Here is a 14,966-nt window from a genome sequence, read left to right on the forward strand (position 1 = left end):
CCTCTCTCTCTCTCACTCACTCATATGGAAGCTTTTCCACCACAAAAGTAAATAAATAAATAGTGATTTTTTTAATTCAAAAATAATTTTTTTCTTGCAACAATTCTGTTTTTTTTTTCTTTCTTGTAATTCTGTTTACATCTTGCAATTCTTTTTTTCTTTTTCCACGAAATAAAAAAAGATAACTGAGACTTACTTGGAATTGCATGTTTATATCTCACAATTCCGACTTTCTCACAAATCTATTATTTTTTTTTTTTTTGGTCACTGAATCTCGAAAATCACAATTTTTCATATCGAGTTTATATCTCGTAATTCTTACTTTTTTTTCTCAGAATTCTGAGTTTACCTCTTGCAATTCTGTTTTTTTATATCATGAAATAAAAATAAAAGTGACTTTGTCTCACAATTCTGACCTTTTTCCTCAATTACAAGTGTGTATCTCACAAGATATCCTGCTAGTTATCTCACAAATTTCTCTGAGCTGAGTTTATATATAGAAAAAAAAATCGGAATTGTGAGATATAAACACAAACCTATGTGATAAAAATATGAATTGTCAGATATTGCATCAGAATTTTGAGAAACAAGGTCAGAATTATGAGATAAAAAGTCTTAATTACCTTTATTTATTTATTTATTTATTTCATTCCACAGCAGAAATCAACTTCCATATCCTCATGCACACACACAGCCCAGCAGAATCCTTCTACACCTGTGATATAATCTGCATATTAAAACTGGGTGATCGAGACTGTTTGGACAGTGGGCTTCCAGAGGAGAACGGACTCCCGGGGGACAGGAGATCCTGGCTCCGCGTCACTCGCCCTAGTCGTTCATCCTGCAAGCTGATGGCTGATAGATAATGTGCCCTGTCTGCACTGAGGCTTCCCAGCGAAAGGCTATCTGTAGGTCCCGATGAGCCGTTTAGGCCAGTACAGTCAAGAGACTTGCTAGAAGACGTGCTGCTGGTTTTAGGCGGCGCATCAGCGAAGGGCGGGATGTAATGTGGGTCCAGAAAGCGTCTGGGAGCACTGGGACTCGGGCTGCGACTGCTTTCTGCAGTCTGGAGGCTGATGGCAGGGGGAGGGGACTGGTGCCGTTGGTGGAGGCTTCGGAGGGCCGCTCTGGTGTCGGCCGAAGTGCTCTCCCTCTGCCTGGCTCCCGGATCTCGGAAAGGTCGAACGCCCGTTATGACCCAGTCTCGTTTCACGCTGCTGGGCTGGCTGCTGCTGGAAGCCCCAGAGGAGAACCCTTCATCTGGGTCAAAAGAGTCCTCTCCACAGCTCACGCCATCGGCATCTAAAACACAGTGAGGGAACAATGAGGCAGAGAAAACAGAAAGCTGGATTAACTAGATTTGCATTTCCTAGAGGAAATACCAGCGCTTGCAAGGCAGCAAAAGAATAGTGTAAGGTGATCTTAGAAGTAAGCTCAGGCTTTTGGATGTGTCTCAGTGAAATGCTGCATCGCAGCTGCTTGACACTCAGCACGCGTCTTGTGTTGATTCTCCTGCACAGCCGATAGAAAACAACATGACACTTTTTTTACACATTTACGAAGTGTAAAGCTGCGGTTACACTAGACTCCATTCACTCCTTTCACTTCCACTCATACACAGGAGAACATGGGAGAAACTCAAGATCAGGGGGACAATTTTGTCGGTGAACTCTGATGAGATGATTCACTAATGTAAATACACTACAGTTCAACAGTTTTAGGTGAGTTTATTTTATTATCACGTGACACTGATGAGTGGAGTAACAACTGCGGAAAATTTAGTTTTGTCATCATAGGAATTATTTACATTTTAAAATATATTCAAATAGAAACTTTTTTAAAAACGTATAACATTTATTTCTTAATAACAATAATAGTAATAATGTAATAATTTTAATGTGTAAATATAATTAATATTACTGCCTTACTGCCTGAGTTTGGTTGGAATAAAATGGATGTACTGGACAAATATAATTTTCCCTCTCTTTTTCACTTCCCAACAAAGACAGAAAGCTTTCTTGCATTAATGCAACATAAGGAAGAACAAATGATGCACATTAGATGTATAATTGATGCACATGTTCCATAAGTAGTCATTTTTGTCAATCTTTAACACTATTTTTCATTAATATTACACAAAAGACAATTCTGATCCTATTATCATGAGCAAAAATACTAATTATACTTTAACTTGTTGTTATTGGTAATTATGACATGATGGTGGTATTCATGTGCAGTCAATTTGCAAATACAGTACAATCATTCCAACACGACCTGAACACACCAATCCAAAACCAATCGCAATTCCGTATACAAATATTAAATAATATTTGAAAGAACCTGTACATTTGAGCTACATGAACTGCAGAAATTTGTAAAGAAGGAAAAAGAGGAGGAATGTCATTCTATCATGCCTTGCAAGCACTGTAAACTCACCGCAAATAAAAAGGTTAAACACAAATGATCACAATACAACACAAAGGTATGTGGAGACACTAGAAACAAACAGAAGGAAGTTTTCCATGCAATGGGGTTAGTTTAATCTGTAGGCCAATGAACACTTTCTATGGCCAAGAAGGACAGGGCTTGTGCATGGACTGTCTAATGGTGAGATGTTCCTGAGCCCTGCCTACCCCCTTGCAAGGTTAGGTGAATGGTGCACTTTATCCGCCCGCGTTCCACAGGATTATCTGGTCTCTCCAGGGGGGTGTATCGGCGGGGGGTGATGGAGGCGTAGAATTCAGTCGTGGTTGAGAAATCAAAACAATCTGAGGTGAAGACAGTGAGCGTACTGAACATGATGCTGACAGAGGGAAAACTTCACACACAAAAATGGCCACGTTTTCCTGATGCTTGAATGGAGGGACTGATGAGGATGTTTATGCTCTCATTATGATTTTAGTGATCATGAAAGAAAATAAGCAAAATGAAAAGATGAGTGTCATACTTTCGTTTTGGGAACAATTCTCACTATTTACAATTAACTACGACTTTTGCCTCAAACTCCTAATTTTCTGCTTATTTATTAGTAAGGTAGCTACTAGGTTTAGGTATGAGGTAGATTTAAAAATGGCCATGCAGAATCAGCCATTAATATATGATTTATAAGTACTAATAAACAGCCAATATGTCAGTAATATGCATGCTAATAAGCAACTAGGTAATAGTGAGAATTGGTCCCTAAAGTACTACCAAAGTTTTTGGTCTAACTGTGTGTGTGTGTGTGTGTGCATATTTCACATACCCTCTCGTTTCCAGCGGAGACGACGAATGGAGGCGGCAGTGACAGCTGCCTGTGAGATGCATCTCCCGGCAGGCGTTACTTCCACCTCCAAAAGGTTCCGCGAACCCTCCGGAGGACGGGACGGAAGTGAGCGACTAATTGCATTCGCCACCTGATGATGAGAGGTCAATGACATCCAGTGAAATATCACATTTCCATTAAGAATTGTTACAGTATTTAAATGTTGCTTTGTGAAACAAGGAGGGCACGTTCATGTAGCAAAAACCACAAATCCGACTTCACTAGTACAGTACATTAAAGTCTAAATGTCTGAGACCACCAGTGAAAACAGTTCAAGACAAAAACATCTGACCATCTTTACAAAGAAATTCATATCAGTCAGTCTTTGCTTGTTTGATATGAAACTGAAATTATTAAGAAATAATGCAGAATCTTTAACATTTCTTCTTCCATTAACAATTATGTTGTAGTATTTCATCGCTTTAACTTTATCAAAGACATTGATTTTTCCATGTTTAAATGAAAACTTAGAAAGATTTAGTGTCTCAGACATTCAGAGCCCACTGTATTTTCCCCAAGTGTACTGTAACAAATGACTTTTACCAGTAATGGCTGGGCATGGAGGTCTAGCTGTGCTCGGTAGAGGATGTCTTCCAAAGCTTCCCTCCCCAGATCCCACTGCCCATTATAACTGTTGATCATCATGCAGATGAGATCATTAGCACACCACTCAAATCGGTAATTGAAAATTAACAGGAATTAAATATACAAGACATTTCCTTCTCCTACTAAAAAGAAAATAGTTTAATGTTGCTCAGAAATACACACGTTTGAGGTCGACGATTTTTTTTAAATCAGCTCACCAAAGCTGAATTTATTAGATCAAAAACACAATAATACTGTGAAATATTATTACATATGTTTTCTTTTTTAATATATGTTAAAATGTCATGTATTCCTGTGATGGCAAAGTGGAATAGTGTCTTCAGTGTCACATGGTCCTTCAGAAATCATTCCAATATTCTGATTTGCTGCTCAACATTTCTTATTGTTATTATTCTAAATGTTGAAAACAGTTGTGCTGCTTAACATTTCTGTGGAAAACATGATATAATGTTCTCAGGATTATTTGATGAATAGAAAGCATTAATTTAAAATAGAAAACTTGGTCACACTTTATTTTAAGGTACAATTCTTGCTATTAACAAACCATTAACTAAGCTTATTAATAGTTATTAAGGTAGATATTAGGTTTAGGTATTGGGTAGGATTAGGGATGTAGAATATGTATGGTCATGCAGAATATGTGCTTTATAAATACTAATAAAAAGCAAATATGTTAACAAAAGGCATGCTAATGAGCATGGAACCTTACATGGCGTGGTAAACTGCAGTCAGCATCTGCACCATGAACTCTGGCTCCAGTCGTACACGGTTACACGGCTCCTTCCACGACTTCTGCTGCTGCCGCGGGTAACCGCTCACACACAGTCTGCATAACGAGAGAGATTCAGAGAGAATCTTTAATGACATGTTTATTTGGAGGTCTTTATGCTAATGCTGTGACCCGCCACAGAAATCCTTTGCTCTCTTTCTCTCTATCTCTCTAAATCAATATTCCATTTAATCCATTTAATCATTCCATCTCTGCCTGTTCCAGCAAGAAATTTCACAGAGAGAGAGGGAGTGAGAAAAACAGGCTGAGACATTCCCGGATCGTTAGCGGAAAAGACAACTCTCGCGCCCCTTACCGCGTGCTCATTCTGCAAACCGATTGGTGGGAGGACGCAGGCATGAAGACCACAGCTGAGTTGTAGCAGAGCATCAGAAAAGACAGCACCTCAAACCTGCAGGAGACAAACACATGCTGCTGTTACACAACTCCCCCTGACATCTGCATAATTTTACAACGACAAATCAGACAGCGGTACATTATGAGTCAGCGACTGTCGCCATGCATCTAGCCGGTGGAACGGTGATAACAAATCACACTACATCTGCACGGATATCGCTGTCAAGAAGCTCCAGCAGCGGTTTAATGAAATAAAAATGCTGAGAAATCATTACAACCCATTTCAACCTGCAGGAAAAAAGTAACAGCTGAGTCACAGCAATAAAACAGCCCAGCGGGCGATAGTGCCATTAATCAGATGCCTAGAAATATTCCACACATCAAACCTACTTCATCCATAAGGAAAAATGTAAAAATCACCTGTTTTGTGAGGTAAATGTCTCTCTCTGAGATAGCAGACCGCTGTACACCACCCGGATGAGGTCGTGCTGGTTCAGGGCTCCCTCGGTTAACGCCATGGACCCCAGGCTGGATGGCTGCATTAAACATAAGAGCGTTTGGCTTTAGAAATAAATCATAAAGTAATTCGGTTAGTAATTCATGTAATGCTCACAAACAAAAGTTATTGTATATTCTTGTCAAATGCTTTTACATCCTTATAAAATTCAATCAAAATCAGATTACTTAAGGAATGGGCCTTATTTTCATTGGCAGAGCATGTAAAGTGTCAGATGGAGTTTATCCTGCTGGGAAAAAAAAAAACTTAAACCAGTCTAAACTGGTTTGTTTGGTCTATTGGTTAGTTTTGGAGAGGTTTTACAGTCGGTTTAGATGAACAGACTGGCCTCTCAGCTAAACCAGATAAATATCAACTTGGCAAGACTGGGAGACCATCTCAAACTAGCTAAGACTAGCCCTTATATTATGTTTCGGGTAACTGTGGCCCATTTAGATTTTTGGGAAGCTGGAAATACAGGTTAACCCGTGATGTGTTTATTGAAATTTTGTAACATTTTCTCAAAGTGTGTAAAGTATTTATATTTCAATTATGATGTTTCGGGTCAATTTAACCTGCATATTCTATGGTTAAATGCAGCTGCACCAACCTAAAATAGATTTTTTTTTTTTTTATGTCAGCTTCTATATACATACATACATACATACATACATGTAAAACAATATTATAACTATTTATGATTGATATATATACAAACAAAAACAAAAGTAATAAATATATAATATAAATAAATATAAACAATAATTTTTGTTTTCTGTTAATTATTTTGAATCCAGTTAAGGTTCATTTGACCTGACCATAACAACTGTACTATTTTAACCTAATACAAGGGCTAAGTTAAACCAGCAAACCCAATGGTTTACTCAGGTTTTACAGCTTTTACACTAGGTTTTCTAGCTTTTTGTAGGTTTGGCGCATTACTTTCTAGTTTCCTGTACTCTGTGGAATGAAAGTAGATCAGTGTTTTGTGTGCGTAATAACAGGAGATATCATATTCATTGATCTGACACTGATACCTCCTGTATCTCAGACATCCAATACAGGTCAGATTCAAAAGTGTTTGTATTTTACTTCACCTCTTACCTCATGGTATATTGAAGGCTTGGAGAGAGACGGTATGGTGAATGACAGCAGCTTTCCATTTCCTTTACTGTCCACAATTTCCTGTAACACAAGACGTACATATAGCGTATGTCAACTGTAGATACTGAATTTCAGGAAAATGCAGGTAATGCACAATCACCAATCTCTCACCAGGTTATAGATACCCAATAGCAAGGCTTCAACATAGCCATTGCGGTAACGCTCTCTGCTGGCAGAAAGCCGCAAGTACACCCAGATGAGCTCAGGCAGGAACTGCAGAGTAAACCGACGCAAACCCTCCTCTGAGCTCCGGTACAACTCAAACAACTGATGACATACCGGAGCCAGCAGCTAGAGAGGAAGAGACACAAAGAACACAATGACATAAAGTAAAAGAGACAGTACGGGACACAGGAACCGAGAGGAACACTCCTTGGCAACATGAATAAAAAAAAACACAAGCATAAGGAAACAGCATATTTAAGACAAACTATGACAATTAAACTGATATATTATAATATGATATGAAATTATATGAAATAATATTAAATATGAAATGAAATCAATCAAAATCACATCATATTCCTTTCCTTGCAAATCTTGCTGTCACATTGCTCTTTTTAAGGGACAAAAAATGTTTTCAGAATAAAAAAAACAAATAATAATTCACCTAATACAATTTAAAAAACTTGAAAATGCTGACATAATTAAGATCATGGAGGCATGGAAAATATTAACCAATAATAATATCAGTATTATGTTATGTAACATTTTGAATTTGCTTTTATTCTAACATTTTTGGTTTTCATTTGAATTTCAGATTAAGTTTTAGCCATTTTTTATATGCTTTATTTTTATTTCAGTTTAAGTCATTTTCATACTTATTTTATTCCAATTAGATGCAAATGCAACATTTCTAATTTTAAGTTTTTAATCTTAAGTGTTTCATTTAATATTTGTAGTTTAATTTCAGCATAATTTCAGTTAATGAACATTTTTTTAATCGTTTTAATTTTTCAGTTAATGATAACAACACTGAATACTCCGTATAAATAAATCAAGTCCTATCAAATCATGCCTTTTCAAACCACCTCTGAATGCGTACATCACCACGTGCTTTTAGAAGGAATCATTACCCAACAAAAATACCTATAACATTCTTAAATGAAACATAAATCTGGCCTGAAATGTTTCAAGCGCTTCATCATACCTCACTGATGGGCTGCTCCTGAATAACAGCGTAGAGAGCAGGTACAAGAGCTTTCTTCAGACGCAGGCTGCCAGAATAGCTGCGGATTTGATCGTCAGGTAACGTCTAAGGAGGAGAAACCGTGGTTGTCATGACTAAGCAGCTTCAACCTGAATCGGCCTGGAATTGAATTAACTTGGAGGCTGAAAATATTCCTCCATTAAGTTCTGAGATTCCGAAACCAAATGTGGTTAATGGGACACTGTGCTCAGATCACTTGGGAAAAGAGGACTTAATTTGAGTGAGCTATATAAAAAATATGTCAAATTAAATCCTTCAAGCATGTCAAACCTCTCACCTTGAACTCTGAGAGCCATTCCTCCACCACGCCACGCTCTGAGCAGAGCATGGTCCTCCTGAGAGAGAAAATAAGGAAAAGAAAACATGTACAGAAAAAATAATGTAATAAATGAATATTATTACCTCTCTTGCACCAAAACCATGGCCCAAAATTACCTTTAAATAGTTTATTTCATTAAATTAAACAAAAAAAAAAAAACAAATGCCAGTGAAATAGCCAGGCAAAATCAACCATGAAAATATACAGTATTTGGCATTATTCCATTAAGTGATGCAAATCAGTTTTATGGCTAGTTTTAATGTCATTTTCTCCGACACGGGTTTGAGTTTTTTGTGTAGTTTTATTGTAATTTTGTTTGATATGGTATTTTTATTTTATAAAAAGTTTTATCTAATTTTTTTTTTTTATATTTATTTAAAATAGTTTTATAGAAAAATATAAAGTATATCTAGAGTACACCAACAGTCAAATGTTTGAGGTCAGTAAGATTTTAAATTAAAGAACTTAATGCTTTTATTAAGTAATGATCCATTAAATTGATCAAAAGTGACCGTTTATAATGTTACAAAAGATTTCCATTCCAAATAATTTCTGTTCTTTTGAATTTTCTATTCATCAAACATCCTGAAAAAAAAAAAACATTATCATGGTTTCCACAAAAAATATTATGCAGCACATTGACAATAAAAAGAAATTATTAGAATGATTTCTGAAGGATCATGTGACACTGAAGACTGGAGTAATGGTTAGAATGTAATTTCTTATTATGATCAGTTTTAAAAGTTGTGCTGCATAACATTTTTGAGGAAACCTTGATACAGTTTTTCCACAGGATTTCTTGATGAATAGAAAGTTATTTGGAATAACCATATAAACCAGCATAAACCATCTAAGACCAGATGGGTTTCTTTAGCAAGATTGAAACTTTGATATCATCATATAGAATATAATAAAAGATGTGTTACCAGATGGGTTTCTTTGGCCAGATGGGTTTCTTTAGCAAGATTGAAACGTACTCCTTCAGTTGTGTTAATGAGTAATTTAGATTTATTATTGTTTTAATATGTGCAAATTGGCCAGACTGTTTTAGTGTTCATTTTGGCTCACCTGCCTCAAACCCAGCTCAGAAGTGTAGATAAGGAGAGATGTGGCTCAGATTCTCCATGTCTCTTGATCTCTGGTCACACAGCCTGCAGATACAAAGAAGACACACACCCCACTCATAAGAAAACTCCATTAAAGCTCACACACCTGCCTGACACATAAGCATCACGGTTACTACTGCGACTGCTGGCTCATGTTCCAAACTGAGCGTTTAATATTGCAAACACACACACAGGTGTTACCCCATTCAGTCCTAATACAGGACATCTGTGTTTATGCATGTTTGTGTGGAGCTCTTAAAATGGCAGGCTCTGCATATGGCAGTGTGTTGTGAGGGGGAGAGTGCTGTGCTCTGATTAGACAGCAGTGCTGTGTTGGGGGTTTGGGAGTGAATCTGAGGTGAACAGAACAGATGCTTTACACGCTAAACAAAATCTGCCAACATCCCAAATCCTACTTGTGCTGTCGAGACATGTCCTAAGACAGCCCAGAGGAAGCAGAGGTAAATGCACTTGCAGGTAGTGTTATATGCTGTCATTTAAAGGTGCTGTATGTAGGATTGACACCGAGTGGTTGAACTAGGTATTGCAGTCCAAATTCAAAATATTGGAGAGGGGTTTTTTCCCCTTGGCCCCTCCTCCTCAGACTTGACGCACACGCAGGATGCCAGATTGATGACACCAACAGGAACGAGCACACTTGACGATGAATGAAATGAAATATGCTGTGTTTCCCGCCAACTGGCAACCCGGGGTGACGAAATACAATTGGGTAAACTGGCAGTGGGCGGGTTTCACAAACCAAAACAGAGACCAACATTCCGGCCCGGAACGCACATTTTCAAAGGAGAATAACTGACTGTAGCATTGTTTTTCAGAAAAACAAGTATGTTAACTTAGCATGTTTCTTAAATATCTGCAAACATATTATGGTATTTTTATTCTTTAGTAGAGTCAAAAACTTACATACAGCACCTTTAAAGCTTTGCATGTACACATGCATATACACACACATAAAACTTGCCTCCCTTCCAATAATCGAATAAGCTTTGTGTTTTGTTACTTTCAAGAAACAAGTTCTGTCCACTTTATCATGAAATTCAAATAATAACTACCATTTTGACAGTCTTTGATGCGGCATGACAGATAGCTGTGGTTCAAACAGCAGCATGGAGTGTGAGTAAACGTGATCATCTCTTCCTCTTTACTACTAGTTATAACACTAAATAAACATGTATGAACATCTTAGGTATCATGTAATATCTCAGTGTTTCAACTGTTGAAAGACGTCAATATACAGCTTGTAAACAATGTCACAAAATCATTGAGCATACACTAGAAAAAAAAAAGAGCATTTCACTAAATATATAATTATACATTATAGAAGTAAATGTAAAGGCTTCTCTGTTGTTAATTGTAACCTTTACGATTAATTTACAAGTAACACACACACACACACACACAATAGAAGTAAATGTAAAGTCTTCTCTGTTGTTAATTGTATTATTACAGAAATTATACAATTACTGCAGTTTTTATGATTTCTTATTAATTGCACATTAACATTTAACTTTTACAAAACTTTTAGAGACTACCAGGAAGATTTGTTTACTTTTTTAAATACTTGGTTTACTAACATATTAAATACTTTCATTATTTATCCATTATCCAGTACTGTACAAGTTGTGTAACTAAATTATTTGTACATATTTTTACGTGTACAAACATTTGTGGTGAGTAAAGTTTTTTTAGAAAGAAGTCTCTTATTCTTACCAAGGCTGCATTTTTTTGATTTATCAAAATTTATCAGTAAAACAGTAATACTATGACATTATTACAATTTAAAATAAGTTTTTTTTAATATATTTTAAAATGTAATTTATTCCTGTGATGGCTTTTCAGCATTTATTACATCATTGTAGTTTGCTGATTTGCTTCTCAAGAAACATTTCTTATTATCAATGTTGAAAACACTTGTGCTGCTTATTATTTTTGCTATTTTGATAAACAGAAACTTATAAATTGTTTAATGATAAATGTCAGTGTACATTTAGTAACTGTAATTTTGTCCTGGATTAAGTGATCACTTACAGCATACATGCTATATAATTTTAAATATACTGTATATATTAAATCAAAAGACTTCTTATGCTTAAATGCTTAACAAAATGCATAGACAAATAGATTGCGTTTGTTCATTTTATTTATTTGGTAAACATGCAAGAGCTGGAAAAATACTCTAAAATACACAAATATACTTGTCCCAAGTCAAAAATGAAAGTTTATCCTGAGGCTCTGAAAAACTTTCACTAAAATATTTGAAAAATGCAGCATGTCTGCAACAAAATAGCAGTCAATGCTCCCCTCGCAAGAGACACTCCCCTCTTTACACAGAAGCTGCAGATCTTCAGTATTAAAGCCTTTCCTCAAGACAGGGCAATCTGCCTGACCAAAACATTCCTCTGCTGCGTGTATGCTACACGTAAGCGCCTGCTCTCCAACCCTTGCCAACGGGTAAGAAGCTTACAAGATTCAGTGCCAGATAATTAAGTGTATACAGTCTCCCGAAGAGGGACGCACAGCGAGACCTAAAATAGCCATTGTGAAAAGAGCTCAGTGTAAAGACACAAGAAGAGGGAAAATGAGAGCTGATTTCACTGAACGGAGATCAAGGTAGTAAGCATTCAACAAGCAGAGTTTACTATGATCAGCCGCAGCGGGACAAAACAGAAAGGTCATTGTTAAATAGGTTGTGCAACATACTCCAAGTACTTGGCTGAAATGCACTCCAAACTGTCACAGACACACAATTCACCTGAGCTGACACTCAAAATCTCATCAGATTACGCTGTTACCATAGTGAGGATAAAACATTCAAGTGAAACATATAAAAAACATATGCATTCCTAGATCCATGTGTTCAAACACACCAAGACTTATTTTGTTCTGACAGTGTAAGATACATCTGATCACTCTCAATCCTGTCAAATTAGCCAGATGGTGTCTAATCTCGCCCGGGCAAATCTCTGTGCTGCACAGAATACAAGTTTTGGCAAGGATCACGATCCAGCTCCTCTGAGATAAAAACAACTCAGTGTCTAACGCAAAAAGTCCAATTTGGTTTGATTAAAGAATTACTCTAGGGTTACATCAGTGGCAAATCAGGCCCCAGTGATTTCAGCCTTCCTTCCTGTGTCATTTGACTGTGGTTTTTCACCAAACACCGGCTTCCTGCTCTCAACACTGGTGCATCTGTGTTTGGGGGGGAGGGGGGTGGAAATGCAAACTTCATACTGTTGGTTTATAGGTGTGCCTTTCTGGCATCAAATCACTTCACTTTGTGCATGAGATTTAAAACTGGTGTTATGCCAGAAGTTGGAATAATGCCAATGTGTGTGTGGCGTAAAGGTATCCAGAGAATAGATAATGCATATTGAACAATACCTTAAATAGTTAGATGAGCTAGGCCAAACCGTTATGCTAAAACCAAACAGCACTTGTTTCTTTAAATGGTGACATAACATATATGCAAAAATAATATTTTTATCTATATCTATAAAAATTATATGCATTCAGACCTTGTGTACATCACTTTCTCTGTTTTTACTTTTTTAATGTTTTTTTTTTTTTTTTTAGAGCCAACCAAATCACAAGACTATTAGAAGGGATTCAGCTAAAACAATTTATTAATTTTGTCAACACACACAAAAAATAATAGTAATCCTTTGAAACAAAAAACAAGGCAGCACGTGACCCAAGACTAAAATTTTTACAGAATTTTTACTCTTATAGGTTAAAAATACAGCATTAAAAGTCAATCAATGGGTTAGGGTTAGTGTACAGTTAGCATTAATGCATAGCCAGTGATGCTTATTATTATTTACAATAAAGTTTTTAATAAAGTTTATTTTAATTAACCATTCAAAATAAATACTGAATTCCAAGCACTGTCTGTTAATATTATAAAATTATTTTATATAATATTTAAAATATATATTATACAATATTTTATAAATGATTATAAAATTGTCTGTTAATATTATGAAAGAGCACATAATAACAACCTAATCATCGATAATTTTACATGAACTTCTAGTAACAATTTAATATATTTTAAGTTTTCTAGAAATAACCTCTGTCAAGCCCATTTGTACAACTATCTGGAAGTTGTTCGGACCTAATGTTTATTGTAATATATACTGATATATATATATATATATATATAAAATCTCTGCAATATATATGGCATGTTGGTGTTAACTTTTTAGTGAACATAAATGTAATTTAATAAATATATTTAATAATCATTCGGCCTAAATATAAGCGAATCAGCGTCATCTTCCAACGTATGTTGTTCAGATGCATTAAACATGCTCATCTATGCTCATACATACAGATTATATCAGTGCTATGGTTCTGAATCACATACCAGCAGGATCTGGACTCCTCCGGATGCTGCAGATGATCGCTAGAGTCCTTGAGCAACGCTGCAATGCGCCTTAAAGGACAGACCCGACACAACGACCACTTCTGAGATCCAGCAGAACATTACTTGTACAATCCCACCGGACCATTACTATTTATATCAAGGAATCGATGGGTTAAAAAGGCCTTCCGTTTGCCAGACCGAAAGGCTCACTGCCGTGTTGACATCATCATGTATCTCCGCTCTCTAGCTCTTCCTGCCAACTTGCAGCTATTTACCTGACCAATTGAGTCCCTCAGATCGAGCCCTCGCCGCGGCTGGCCAATAGCTGCGCAGTGCGGTGAGTGGTGAGCTGAGCGGTGATCACCGCGCTGCGCCGCTATTGGCCAGTCGTGTCGTGGGCTCGATCTGAGACACTCGATTGGTCAGGTGAATAGGTGACCCCTGCTTCTGTTAAGACAGGTGACACGCGTCATTGATCTCAGTACAAATGCACTCAGGGAAGTACAGTGTATAGAGGACTAAACCTGCAGAAATTAAAAATAGGTAAATGAATATATAGATAAATAAATAAATGTAATAAAAGGAAAAGCAATCAATAAATGTTGTGATAAAAACAAAATAGTTCATTTGTAATAAAACTGAATCCTGAATTTATATTTTAAATTTCCTTTTTGTGTTTATTTTACTTTTTTTTTTAACTTTTATTTACTTATACTTTCATTCATTTTTATATTTATGTATTTTTAAATGTATTCATTCATGCATTTATTTATTATATGTATTTATTTACACGGAAAAGTAAAAAGAAATAAAGGAATTAATAAATATGGAAATAAATACACGTGGGAATAAATAAATGCATATAATAAATAAATGCATGAATAAATACATTTTAAAATAAATAAATAAATTAAATAAATATATAAGTAAATAAAACTTAAAAAAATAAATAAATACAGAAAATAATACATAAAGGAAAAAAGTAATTTAAAATATAAATTCAGGATTCAATTTTATTACAAATTAACTATTTTTGTTTTAATCACATCATTTATTTATTTTCGTTTTATTACATTTATTTATTTATCTATATATTTATTTTTAATTTCTGCAGGTTTGGTCCTCCATAACAGTGGACTCGAGTTCCTATCAAAGAGACTATGGCTGACCGAAATGTCATACTTTCCTACTATATAGTAGGCAAAAAGCAGTAGGCGGTCAAATAAGTATGTTTGAATCCTCAGCATT

At 35.9% G+C, this 14,966-nt stretch overlaps 1 protein-coding gene across 2 annotated transcripts; it reads right to left on the reverse strand.

Moving 5' to 3' along the window:
• Nucleotides 1–229: 229 nt before the first annotated feature.
• LOC109063796 (protein FAM126B-like) lies at nucleotides 230–13,994 on the reverse strand. 2 transcript variants are annotated; one of them, XM_019080817.2, is made up of 13 exons: nucleotides 13,719–13,994; nucleotides 9,294–9,376; nucleotides 8,184–8,241; nucleotides 7,847–7,951; nucleotides 6,808–6,987; nucleotides 6,637–6,717; nucleotides 5,457–5,572; nucleotides 4,996–5,091; nucleotides 4,620–4,736; nucleotides 3,848–3,935; nucleotides 3,245–3,395; nucleotides 2,634–2,768; nucleotides 230–1,302 (listed from the first exon to the last, which is right to left on the reverse strand). In XM_019080817.2, exons 3-13 carry the CDS (start codon nucleotides 8,232–8,234, stop codon nucleotides 710–712), a joined length of 1,713 nt encoding a protein of 570 aa, XP_018936362.2. In that variant the 5' UTR covers nucleotides 8,235–8,241; nucleotides 9,294–9,376; nucleotides 13,719–13,994; the 3' UTR covers nucleotides 230–709. The 2 variants fall into 2 exon arrangements, with proteins under 2 accessions (XP_018936362.2, XP_018936364.2); XM_019080819.2 differs by lacking the exon at nucleotides 2,634–2,768 and having other exon boundaries at nucleotides 13,719–13,993.
• Between the last annotated feature and the right edge of the window lie 972 nt (nucleotides 13,995–14,966).

Source organism: Cyprinus carpio, chromosome B11 (genome assembly GCF_018340385.1).
Source record: "Cyprinus carpio isolate SPL01 chromosome B11, ASM1834038v1, whole genome shotgun sequence".
Taxonomy (NCBI): domain Eukaryota; kingdom Metazoa; phylum Chordata; class Actinopteri; order Cypriniformes; family Cyprinidae; genus Cyprinus; species Cyprinus carpio.